Source organism: Megalobrama amblycephala, linkage group LG7 (genome assembly GCF_018812025.1).
Source record: "Megalobrama amblycephala isolate DHTTF-2021 linkage group LG7, ASM1881202v1, whole genome shotgun sequence".
Taxonomy (NCBI): Eukaryota; Metazoa; Chordata; class Actinopteri; order Cypriniformes; family Xenocyprididae; genus Megalobrama; species Megalobrama amblycephala.
This window is the reverse complement of record NC_063050.1, coordinates 30,376,554-30,390,094: the sequence shown is the minus strand read 5'-3', so window position 1 is coordinate 30,390,094 and position 13,541 is coordinate 30,376,554. Positions and strand designations below refer to the sequence as shown.

Genomic DNA, 13,541 nt, shown 5'->3' with positions numbered 1-13,541 from the left:
ACGAGCCAATAACCACTTTTAGTGCTACATACCGCATTATTATTATTATTTTTTTAGATACAACATGTAATAGTACCCCAGGGATGACGTGTTTTTGTAGGCCAACCCGGAAGTTAGCGGCGCACGGGTTCCCTCGACTGAAAGCCTATGCATTTTTCCCATAGACTTTTGGAAAATCGCAGAAATTAAGCTCTGTGTTTAACAAAGGGTTATGACACTTACACGTTTTGTCTATCAAGATAATCTTTACAAGTTAACACAACATTTATAGATATTGAAGCCTAAATAAAGCCTAAATCGTCAGATATAAAAAGCTAACACTAGGCTAAGCTTCCTCAAACTTTATTTAGAAAACAACTTTATTTATAAACATGCTCGCTGATTATGATCTGTGCTGTTATGAATACTTATCCACTTTTTCATGAGAAATGCTGCTGTCCAAATGTCCCGTTTTTAATGATGACGTCTAAAGTCGCGGCCAAAGGAAGTAGTCCCTTTTAGCAATTTGTTAGCAACCGCCGATTTTAAAGGTCCCGTTCTTCGTGATCCCATGTTTCAAACTTTAGTTAGTGTGTAATGTTGTTGTTAGAGTATAAATAAAATCTGTAAAATTTTAAAGCTCAAAGTTCAATGCCAAGCGAGATATTTTATTTAACAGAAGTCGCCTACATCAAACGGCCAGTTTGGACTACATCCCTCTACTTCCTTCTTTAATGACGTCACTAAAACATTTTTTTGACTAACCTCCGCCCACAGGAATACACAAGAGTTGCGTTTGTAGAGTGTTTGTCGCCATGTCGTCGAAACGCTGTTATTTTCATCCCGCAGTCCAATCACCGGGTCTGATTCCGGCTCAAATTGATAGGGTAAAATTAAAGACATGTTTACAAGAACACTGAGCGCGTGCATCTCCACGTTATGGTAAGAGGCGTGACCTTTCCGGGCAAGATGCACTAAACTGCTGTCGAATCACAACACAGGAACCGCTGGCACAATCAGAACTCGTTACGTATTTCTGAAGGAAGGATTTCATAGAACAAGGAAGTCATCAGCCCGTTTTTACAGTGCCCAAGGAAGTCGACCGGAAGCTGAAGTCGGCCGCGTGCCGCCATCTTGTAGCAGAACTTCACTTGCGTTAGCATCCCATTGACTCCCATTCATTTTGGCGTCTCTTTGACAGCGAATAACTTTACATCTGAGGCGTTTAAAGACTCCATTTGTCCATTATTTATTTCTAAAGATACACGACAATGTATAAAGGGCTCCATTACCTTCTATGTTACATTATGGCCCCGTAGAAACAGTTTTTGTAAAAATAGGCTAACGATTGCGTCATAACCACTCGACTCTCTGTCGCACAGTAGATAAATTACCGTACAGACAGGAGGAGAAGCTCGCAGGCAATAGTATGCATTAACTTAATATGGCGTACTGGCGTTACATTTTAAAATACTATACAAACTAATTAATCAGAATACTTACTCCTGCTCACTCACGCCAAAGAACTCCCCGCTCAAGCTCGCCGTCTCTGCAAGATTAACGATGGCAGTTTGCACGCACAGCTACTAGAAGATTTACATCTGTCAGACAGGTTGCTGACGTCATCAAGCTTAGTTTGAGTCTGCGCGTCAGAAACGGAAGTGCTAAAAATCGCTAAAAATGGGCTTCACTTGTCTCAATTGAGTTCCAATGGGGTCGCTGTGTCCATTTCTTTTACTGTCTATGCGTTTTTATGACAGTGGAAACAGCGGTATACAGATAAGTAAATTATGTGAAAAATACTGTGTTTTTTTACACGCGAAACATGAACACATATTATATTGCACACTATAAACACAATCAAAGCTTCAAAAAACCACGAAAAACGAGACCTTTAAGACACAGTAAAAGTTTTAAAAAATCACAAGTGGGTTATAACTGGTGTGTTTTATGTCATAGATCAAAACGAGAAAGTATTTAGAGGCTTTGTTAACCACAGACCTTATTTCAGGCGATTTAGCAAAAACCCATTCAAAAAACCTATAGACTTTACGGCGTTGGAACCGGAAGTCCTAAAATGCTAACTCGCTTCCGGGTTTTGCCTACAAAAATGCGTCATCCCTGAGGTACTCTATAGCCTATAATTAGGCCTAATAATTTAAAGTTATTTCAGGTGTTCAAGTGGTGTTCCAAGAGTGCTGATACTGTATATACAGGACAACAGCACTGGAAATTTGAGTTTATATCACTTCGCTTTTCTGTGTTTGTGGCATTCGGACGGGCTGTCACTCTGTACATTAGTGGTGAGGATTTTTCAAAGACGTTTCTGTAGTTGACATGGTTACACCAGTAGGTGGCGACAATGTGAGCATCATTGAATCATTCCTTCAACTGACTCATTCAGAAAGGAAACACTGTGACGTGCAGTGTTGATCCTGCTTTGTCTGTTTTTCTCTGTCAAAAAGAGATGCCAAAGTAACTGCCAATATTGTGTCTAAAAAGTAAGCTGCTCATTATCATTTTGTATAGAGAGCCACACCAATATCACACTCGCAATCGTGCGGTTGGTAACACTTAAATAAATCATTCTCATAAACATAATTAAATGAGATGAAACTCCAGCTGAAGTCTCCAATGACAGCACAGCACTGTCTTGGCACCACCAAGTATTTCAGTGACTGGAAAAGACATAAATGTGTGTGATTCCATAAAAACGGCAGATGGCCCTCTGATTAGATGAGATTCTGCCATTTTCAGTAGCCTACATGACCGAGCTGATGTTGCGGTCTTAATGAGCAAGGGCATTGCATTTTCCACAACTATAATCATGGACATGGTTCAGCCACCCCATAACAGCTGTCCCTCACACAGCTCAGATTCAAAGAGCTCTGGCCAGACTGATTATTTAAAGAGAAAGGAGCTCTGTGCCACGCTCTGGCATTGACTGGTCAGTTGACTACTGAACAAATAATACTAATAATTTATATACACTGCCATTCAAAAGTTTGGGATCAGTAAGATTTGTACTGTTTTTAAAAGAAGTCTCTAATGCTCACCAAGGCTGCATTTATTTGATTAAAGAAATAATCGAAATAAATAGAAAGTTCAAAAGAACAGCATTTATTTAAAATAGAAAGCTTTTGTAATATTATTCACTACCATTAAAAATTTAGGGGTCAGTAAGGATTTATTTATTTTTTAAGGAAATTGAAGAAAGTAATACTTTTATTCAGCAAGGATGCATGGAATTGATCAAAAGTGGCAGTAAAGACATTTGTAATGTTACAAAAGATTCTATTTCAAATAAATGCTTTCTACTCATAAAATAATCCTGAAAAAAAAAGTACACAACTGTTTTCAACATTGATAATAATAACAAATATTTCTTGAGGAACTAATCATCATATTAGAATGATTTCTGAAGGATCATGTGACACTGAAGACTGGAGTAATGATGCTGAAAATTCAGATTTGATCACAGGAATAAATTACTTTGTAAAATATATTCACAAAGAAAACAGTTATTTTAAATTGTAATAATATTTCACAATATTATTATAATTTTTCATTTTTTAAATTAAATTAAATTAAATAAATGCAGACTTGGTAAGCTTAAGAGACTTCTTTTAAAAACATTAAAAATCTTACCAATCCCTAACTTTTGAATGGCTGTGTGTGTGTGTGTGTGTGTGTGTGTGTGTGTGTGTGTGTGTGTGTGTGTGTGTGTGTGTGTGTGTGTGTGCGCGCGCATTTTTGTGATTTATGAGGACACAAATTTGTATAATGATGGGTATTACACTGCATTACGATGTAAACATGAAATATGAGTACATTTCATGAGTCCTCATATTTAAAATAGCTTTAAAAAATATACTAAACAATGTTTTATTAAAAATTTGGATATAATGTACAGTTTGTACAGTATAAAAACCATTATGCCTATGAAATGTCCTCACTAAGATAGCAAAACAAACCTATGTGTGTGCAATTTATATATATATATATATATATATATATATATATATATATATATATATATATATATATATATATATATATATATATATATATATATATAGTACAGTCCAAAAGTTTGGAACCACTAAGATTTTTAATGTTTTTAAAAGAGGTTTCGTCTGCTCACCAAGGCTACATTTATTTAATTAAAAATACAGTAAAAAAACAGTAATATTGTGAAATATTATTACAATTTAAAATAACTGTTTTCTATTTGAATATATTTCACAAAGTAATTTATTCCTGTGATGGCAAAGCTGAATTTTCAGCGTCATTACTCCAGTCTTCAGTGTCACATGATCCTTCAGAAATCATTGTAATATGCTGATCTGCTGCTCAAGAAACATTTAATGTCTACAGTTGTACAAAATATTTGTGTACAATATTTTTTTCAGGATTATTTGATGAATAGAAAGTTCAAAAGAACAGTGTTTATCTGAAATCTAATCTTTTGTAACATTATAAATGTCTTTACTGCCACTTTTGATTGATTTAATGCATCCTTGCTGAATAAAAGTATTCATTTCTTTAATTTCTTTTCAAAAAAATAAAAATAAAAATACTTACTGACCCCAAACTTTTGAACGGTAGTGTATAATGCTACAGAAGCTTTGTATTTCAGATAAATGCTGTTCTTTTGAACTTTCTATTCATCAAGAAATCCTGAAAAAAAAAAGTACACAACTGTTTTCAACATTGAAAATAATCATAAATGTTTCTTGAGCAGCAAATCAGCATATTAGAATGATTTCTGAAGGATCATGTGACACTGAAGACTGGAGTAACGATGCTGAAAAGGAATAAATTACTTTGTCATATATATTTAAATAGTACACAGTTATTTTAAATTGTAATAATATTTCACAATATTACTGTTTTTACTGTATTTTTAATTAAATAAATGTAGCCTTGGTGAGCAGATGAAACTTCTTTTAAAAACATTAAAAATCTTAGTGGTTCCAAACTTTTGGACTGTACTGTATAACAGATAGAGAAAGAGAGAGATTATATAGACAGAGAGAGACTAAGCCCCAGAGTTTCTGTTTATTCTTAAAACATTCTATTACAAGATCCCTTGATGATGAATAAAAACAGCAAGGAAAAAACATTGCTAAATATCAGTCAAATGTTTAGAAAATAAATAATTTGGTAAAAATGTACCATCTAGACAAAACACAAGAAAAAAAATGCAGCAACAATTTCTTTACATATACTTTTACAACAAAACGTTTATGGAAAATAAGGAAATGTTTCCTTTGTGACGGTCTGAGGTGTCATATACTTTTTGAAAAAAAAAAAAAAAAAAAAAAAACACTGTCCTTTTTATACGGTTTCAGAGGCAACATGCGTGCAATGCATGAAAAAGTGAATCATAGCAAAATAGTCAGTACATTACTACAGTAACAAGCTTTGACCAATTTTACATTACAGAGCAATGACAAACACTGCTCAGGAATGATTTCTATCTATCGATAAACAAACATAGGTAAGATATAAAATATTAGCTACTATGCTTTGCTGACTGAGAAACAGTAAGTTTCTCAACAGAAATATTCTACAGCATTGGCAGCCAAGAAGAGTAATGTAAATATTTAAAGTTTAAAATATGTTGTACTTTGACAAATTAAATGTATATAGTATATTTATTGTTGTGGAATATTTCTAAAAGTAAATTCATCAAGAAGGTGCAATGACCAAATGCTAGACGAATTGTCACAGACCATTTTACACCTGATATTAACATCATAGCGCAGGTGATCAGAAGTGGTCAGCACTAAATGCAGGTATAAATGGGGTCAAAATGTTTTGTGATTTGATCACTCATTTGGAGGTAGTCAGAAATGCATATGGCCACATTGCATTTTTAGTGTAGATTCTAAAGAGTTTTTATGCATCCTGTACAACAGGGAACCTGCCAATCAATCATTGCGCTAATAGCTTAAACGCCTTTAAAAGAAAACAACTGTCCGAATAATGTTTGTGGCGAGATTTAAAAAGAAAAGTCTCGACTGACAGTGATCGATCAAAGTCTCGATCAGTGGCCAGTTGCATAAACATCTAGCAACTATGTTAAGATTGTGTCTTAAGAACTAGTCTGACCCACTAGCAGTTAGTTAGGGGATAATCAGCCCTACTTTTTGGATTCAAATGAGACCAATCTACACAATTATGTAACTGACTATTAAAAGTTGAGTAAAAAAAGTTACTGACTTTTGAAGAAAAAAATAGATGACTAACTTGTAAGACTAGTCTAAGCAGTTTATGCAACCGGCCACTGAGCAACAGAAACAGATGTTCAAACCTAGTGCAAACATGGCCAGAATCAAAGCCAAACAGTTTATTACTCTACCACTCGAACTGATTTTAAAGTCAGCACAGACACCGTTATTGTGTGAAGATCTGTTTTGTCTGGCTCCGCCATTGTTTATTTTTCAGGAGGGTTTTACGTTTTCATCGCTCTGATTTGATCTGTAAATGAGAGGGGAAAAAAAGAAAAACAGAAGAATGATTTAACTTTATATATAAAGTTAAATATATAAAGCTTTCAAATAAAGGTAAGACCCTGAATTGCTGGATTGATTGGGATGAACAACTGGGTAGAGGAGAACAGACGTCTGTGAACTTCATTTAATCATTACTGACTTGACAGAATATTCTAATGCACCTCAAACAACAAGAAGGACAGGGGGTCTGAAATAGTTTAGCATCAATTTGGGCTGTATCCCATCTTTGAGATATACATTTTAAAGGATTATTTGCCTTTGAATTTCTCCCAAAAGGCCAAAATGAAATGTAAAAAGCTACAAGAATAAATACAGCCCAAAAGTGAGTTCTACCAGTTAAACGTAACTGAACAATTAACTAAGAATCACAACACATCTGGTAATTTCAACTGCAGTACTTACTGTGCAATTTGTTCTATGGATGAAATGGAACACAAGAATAGAAATGGCATTGAATGTTTTAAATGACACAGTTCTTTTGAAACCCTTCTTAAACAGCATTTGAGCTCATCTCTGAACAAACAAACAATTTAAAGACAAACAGAAAATCAGACAAACCATGGAATGTGTATTTACCTTGCAGCCAGTCTACACCCTCCTGAAGACCTTCTCCTTTCACTGCATCGCTAGCACTGTAAAATTAATTGATTTAATATTAATTTTATGTATGCTTATGATATATATGAAGACTTCAGATGCAAAAGCCTCTAAGTGCCATTTGAAATTTTCTTCTAAAATGAGCATTTTGATCAAGCTTGTATGTTTAGGGTCAGTAATTTCATTCTAATGGCAATTAATAGGTCCTTTTCATTGCCATTAGAGTGAAATTACTGACCCTAAACATACAAGCTTGATAAAAATGCTCAGTTTTCTTCTAAAATTTCAGATGGCACTTACGAGGTTTTTGCATCTGAAGTCTTCATATATACACTACCACTCAAAAGTTTGGGATCTGTAAGATTTTTAATGTTTTTAAAAGAAGTTTCATCTGCTCACCAAGGGTGCATTTACTTAATTAAAAATACAGTAAAAACAGTAATATTGTGAAATATTATTACAATTTAAAATGACTGTTTTCTATTAGAAAATATTTTAAAATGTAATTTATTCTTGTGTTGGCAAAGCTGAATTTTCAGCATCGTTAATCCAGTCTTCAGTGTCACATGATCCTTCAGAAATCATTCTAATATGTCAATTTGCTGCTCAAGAAACATTTATTGTGTAAAATTGTACAAAATATTTGTGTACAATATTTTGTTTTCAGGATTTTTTGATGAATAGAAAGTTCAAAAGAACAGTGTTTATTTGAAATATAATCTTTTGTAACATTATAAATGTCTTTACTGTCACTTTTGATTGATTTAATGCATCCTTGCTGAATAAAAGTATTCATTTCTTTCATTTCTTTTCAAAAAAATAGTGTAAAACGGCAGTGTAAAATGTTACAAAAGCTTTGTATTTTAGACAAATGCTGTTCTTTTGAACTTTCTATTCATCAAGGAATCCTGAAAAAAAACACAACTGTTTTCAACATTGATAATAATAACAAATATTTCTTGAGGAACTAATCATCATATTAGAATGATTTCTAAAGGATCATGTGACACTGAAGACTGGAGTAATGATGCTGAAAATTCAGCTTTGCCAACACGAGAATAAATTACTTTGTAAAATATATTCAAATAGAAAACAGTTATTTTAAATTGTAATAATTTTTCACAATATTACTGTTTTTACTGTATTTTTAATTAAATAAATTAAGCCTTGGTGAGCAGACGAAACTTCTTTTAAAAACATTAAAAATCTTACCGATCCCAAACTTTTGAGCGGTAGTATATATATATATATATATATATATATATATATATATATATATATATATATATATATATATAGACACACGCAATACCATTCATAAGTTAGCATGTATATGACATTTTCTTTCAGTCAAATACAATTGGAAATATATTAAAAAATATCCTGGTTTTTCAAAGCTTTATAATGGGAGTGAATAGTAACTTTTTAACATTTTCAAAAAAACATCACTTAGTATAATTTATAAGCCGTTTTCCTTATGGGGACCAAAAAAGTCACCACATGGATTTCGGATATTTCCATCTTTACCAGGACCGTACACACACATTTGTTTTTGTGAATTGTGGGGGCATTCCATAGGCGTAACGGTTTTTACAAACCGTATTTTCTATCGCCCTACACCAACCCTACACCTAAACATACCCATCACAGGAAACATTTTTACTTTCTCAAAAAAAAAAAAAAACTCATTCTGTATGATTTATAGGCCTTTTGAAAAATGGGGACATGGGTTAATGTCCTCATAAGTCACCCTCTCCTTGTAATACCTATGTCATACCCATGTCATTATACAAATTTGTGTCCTGATATGTCACAAAAACAAGCACACAGGCACACACACAGTTCTATTCAGATGGGGCAGGTTTACCCTGGGGAGATCACAGATGTACTTTGTGATTGTGTTATGCCCATCTGAATTGAACACGTCTGTAAAAACCTCATGCAACCTTTGTAAAAATTAAAAAGCAAATTGCCTATCCAGGCTAGCTCAGGGTTCCTCTGAGAAATCTAATTCTGTCCGGATAGGAATGCTTGTCACTGTGGTATGTAAGACCTTTCCTCATTTATTATGACATTTATTGAATACTGTAACTAAAGCTAAATCTCTTAATGTGCTGCCTGGTGCATTAGCTTGGTGATTTATGTACTTCTGACTTCCCATCCAATGTACAAAGAAAATTAAATCAATGATTAAGTCCCTTAATTGTGTAATGTAATTAAAGAGTTCCCTTAATTACATACATAATGTTAGAATCATTTCACTTATATAAACCTTCACATGACCTTCCATTTCGCCCACATCCAGACAAATAGACCCTTTGAACTACAGATGTGCTGGTAATAACCGTAATGCAAACTAGGGCTGTCAAACGATTAATCACGATTAATCGCATACAAAATAAAAGTTTGAGTTTGCCTAATATATGTGGGTGTACTGTGTGTAATTATTATGTATATATAAATACAAACACATCCATGTATATATTTGAGAAATATTTACAAGTATAAGTATTTATTTATATTTTTATATAATTTATATTATATATAAATACATTTTTTGTACATAAATAACATATTTCTCTTAAATATATACATTAATTTGTGTGTATTTATATATACATATTAATTACACACATTACTCACACATATATTATACAAACTCATACTTTTATTTTGTATGCGATTAATCGCGATTAATCGTTTGACAGCCCTAATTCAAACACTGTTTAGAAAATAAATCCTGTCAGAACAGAGCTTTGGACCTATAAATTATTTCAATGCAAGCAGAAAATTTGTACTGAAAATAATTTAGTTTTCTTACCAGATATGCCATGGCTTGTCTTTAATGTTTTCCAGACACAAGAGCTGAGAGACCTTTACTGCTGACAAAGCATCCCTGAGGTCCATCTTGTTGGCGAAAAACAGTATAGGTATTCTTCTGTGCTTAATATCTGCATACACCCAGAAAAAAACATATATGGGTATTAGGGTGCTTATAATTCAGATTTGAAAATGATGACTAAAATATAGATGAATGCAACAGACTGAAGGAAAGAAAGATATACCAGGGTGATTCAAAAGGGTATCCAATTCCTCTTTTGCCACCACCATTCTTAGTTTATCTCCACTGTCAATCACAAAAATGATGGCCTGACCCTCCCTGAAAACAACATAACACTTATAAACACAAACCACACGGGTCGATTCCAAAGTGGGCGATGGCACTCCATTATGGAAGCTTGTTTCTGAACACTAAATAAAAAAATAAAAAAGTAATTCTGACTTTATATCTCACAATTCTAACTTTTTTCCCCTCAGAATTGTGAGATATAAACTCACAATTGCTTCCTATAAAGTCAGAATTGCGACTGACTTTTTTTCTCAGAATTGTGAGTTTATATCTCACAATTCTTATTTTATAAAATGCAATTGCAAATTATAGTCAGAATTATGAGATATAAACTTGCATTTCCCTCTTTTTTCCCTCACAATTGGACATTGCGCCATTGCGAGTTTATTTCTGACTTTATATCATGCAATTCTGACTTCATAACTTGCAAATCTGACTTCATATCATACAATTCTCACTTAATAATTTGCAATTGTGAGAAAAAAAGTCCCAATTACCTTTTTTTATTTTTTATTTCATGGCAGAAACAAGCTTCCATACTCAATTAGCTCAGTAAACATAACAAAATAAGCTTGAATAGGAGAAACTCACTTGTAATAGTGTTCCCACAGATTTCTGTATCTTCCCTGCCCTGACATGTCAAACACTGTGAAAGAAAGACTTTGGGGAGAGGAGGGAGTTACTGTGTTAGTAGGATTTTTGAACTGGTTTTCAGAGACTAACCCCAAACAACACAATATATAGTTAGCTTTTTTAAATATTCACCTTGAGGTCCTAAACTTTTCTATGCTGAAGCCTATGGTTGGGACAATGTCTTGAGCCTGAGCCTGCAAGGGGAAAAAAATAAGCTATATCACAACTGTGAGCTCACACACAAAACAGAAAACAAAGAAGAGAAAGGAAAATACAAAAACATTGGGTGTACAGACAGGACAGTAACATACATTGGATGGCTTTAGCTGGTTGATGATGGTAGTTTTTCCACTGTTGTCCAGACCTAAACACAGCACGTTCACTTCCTTCTTCTTCAGACCCAGCCAACCTGCAAGCTTGTCAAAAAGCCCCATTTGCCTAGTTGGATGGGGCGCTTCTGGAAAGAGATCACATCAAAGACAAGCTTGATTAGATTATTCATTAGATGCATTCAGAGGCCGATAAACACTTGGGACAACAGTAACATTTTTTTTTTTTTTTTCACAGTCTACGTAGGACAACAACTGTGTGGGAAGATCTCAGTTGCTCAAATGAGAAAAAAAAAAAAAAAAAAAAAAAAAAAAAAATATATATATATATATATATAAAATATAACATAGCTGGGAGACTATTATGCTATTAATTCTTTTGATAAGACTTTACAATAAGATTAATTTGTTAACATGAACTAACCATGAGCAATACATTTGTTACTGTATTTGTTAATAGCATTTGTTAGTTAATAAAAATACAGCTGTTCATAGTTTGTTCACAATTCATTAACCAATAGTAACAAATACAACTCTTGGTTTGAATAATATATTAGTAAATGTTGAAATTAACATTAACAAAGATTAATACATGCTATATTAGTGCAGTTCATTATTAGTTCATGTTACCTAATGTAGTTTACTAATGAACCTTATTGTAAAGTGTTACCATTCTTTTATGCTTACAAAGACTGTAGAGCATTCATTTTAAAAATTAAATTAAAACTGTTTTTCTATTTAAAATATTTTAAAATGTAATTTATTCCTGTGATGGCAACGCTTAATTTTCAGCATCATTACTCCAGTTTCATGATCCCTCAGAAATAATTCTTATATCCATTGATTTGGTGCTTTAAGAAACATTTCTTCTTATTATTATCAATGTTGAAACAGTTGTGCTGCTTAATATTTCTGTGGAATCAGTGATCGGTAATCTGATTTCCCCCCCGCCCACAATTATTTTATGAAAAGAATGGCTTTTTATATAGTATAGACCTACAATTGTAAACAATTTAACAATAACACTGATTTATTGTTTTAATAATAAAGGCTGTTATAATCTGAAAGTGTTCACATATTTGATGGACATGGCAGAGTATTGGCTCTCAGGGGCCAGAGGTCTGTTAAGAAAATAATCTTATTTGCTTCTTTTTTAATAATCGGATTTAAGCTGCGAGCACACACACACACACACACACACACACACACACACACACACACACACACACACACACACAGCTAGCAACATGCACTAAAATCTGCAGTACATGAACCCAATTATTTACGTGCAGATATTACTCGAATTTGTAAATTCGGGGTAACGTTATTTGTATGCCCGTATCTTGGCTCTAAAGAAAACAACCACCTGTTGTGTCAGGCTAAATGAAAATGACATTTCAGTCGCATAACATAGCGTTACACAACCATCCATTCATCAATCAATCAATCAATCAATCAGTCCAATGACAGCAGCGAAACTGACACTGTTTAACGTATTTATCCGTATCTCTCACAGTGTCGTAACGTTATGTCAGAAACACATGAACGGACAAGAGTAAAAGCGTAATCTACGACAAGAGCCTGTAATCCTCTGAGCTCATTAGCACACGGGCTAGCGCTTCACATGTACGAGTACAGTTATGCTAAAATAATTCAAACATTTCTGTCTTCTGACGTCTGTTCCATTAAACACTCAAACAATCCACATAAACACAACACAAGGTTGACATATTTTCTTATAATTTAAGGTTATTGTTTACATTTCCGCTGCGGATGACGACTAGCTGTCTGGCTGGCTAACCTGCTCTATCAGTCGGCTGTTCATGGAAAGAGCTGCTTACTTTTCTGCTCCGGCTCGGCTCAAGTCGTATGTTGACTGCGTCTTGGTTAAAAAGTAATTTCGCATACAAAAGTCTCACTCATCTGATTGATGTTATGTCCAGTGCAGATGGAGAGACGTAAACACTAACCTGGAGTCGTGGAAACTCTCACACGCCGCTGCTAGGAGACCGATGACGCTTTTTGGCTGGACTCGATGTTTACTTAATAGCGCCATCCGATGGACAGTGTCAGAACAGTAGCTTTGTGTTTAAAAAACATAAATAAATAAAACTTACAAAAATAGGTTTCTTCATCTTTTAGCACTTTTATGTTCCACGCAGCAGGGGGTTATTTCTATTAAAAAAATAAGACCTTTCTTTTCTTTCTTTCTTTCTTTCTTTCTTTCTTTCTTTCTTTCTTTCTTTCTTTCTTTCTTTCTTTCTTTCTTTCTATATTATAAGTAGTTGTACTAAAAATGCCTTTTATGATTTTGTTTTACCCATGTCCAATACCCAGGTTTTCTATTACAAA

The 13,541-nt window shown here is 33.6% G+C and overlaps 1 protein-coding gene across 4 annotated transcripts; it reads right to left on the bottom strand.

The window, feature by feature from the left end:
* Nucleotides 1–5,026: 5,026 nt before the first annotated feature.
* On the bottom strand, nucleotides 5,027–13,279 carry arl6 (ADP-ribosylation factor-like 6). Of its 4 annotated transcripts, none has more exons than XM_048196972.1 (8): nucleotides 13,160–13,279; nucleotides 11,172–11,317; nucleotides 10,993–11,054; nucleotides 10,819–10,887; nucleotides 10,163–10,257; nucleotides 9,919–10,048; nucleotides 7,077–7,132; nucleotides 5,027–6,465 (listed from the first exon to the last, which is right to left on the bottom strand). In XM_048196972.1, the coding sequence occupies exons 2-8, from the start codon at nucleotides 11,292–11,294 to the stop codon at nucleotides 6,440–6,442; spliced, it is 561 nt and encodes a 186-aa protein (XP_048052929.1). In that variant the 5' UTR covers nucleotides 11,295–11,317; nucleotides 13,160–13,279; the 3' UTR covers nucleotides 5,027–6,439. The 4 variants fall into 4 exon arrangements, with proteins under 4 accessions (XP_048052929.1, XP_048052930.1, XP_048052931.1 ...); XM_048196973.1 differs by having other exon boundaries at nucleotides 13,031–13,169; XM_048196974.1 differs by lacking the exon at nucleotides 13,160–13,279 and adding an exon at nucleotides 12,991–13,136.
* Between the last annotated feature and the right edge of the window lie 262 nt (nucleotides 13,280–13,541).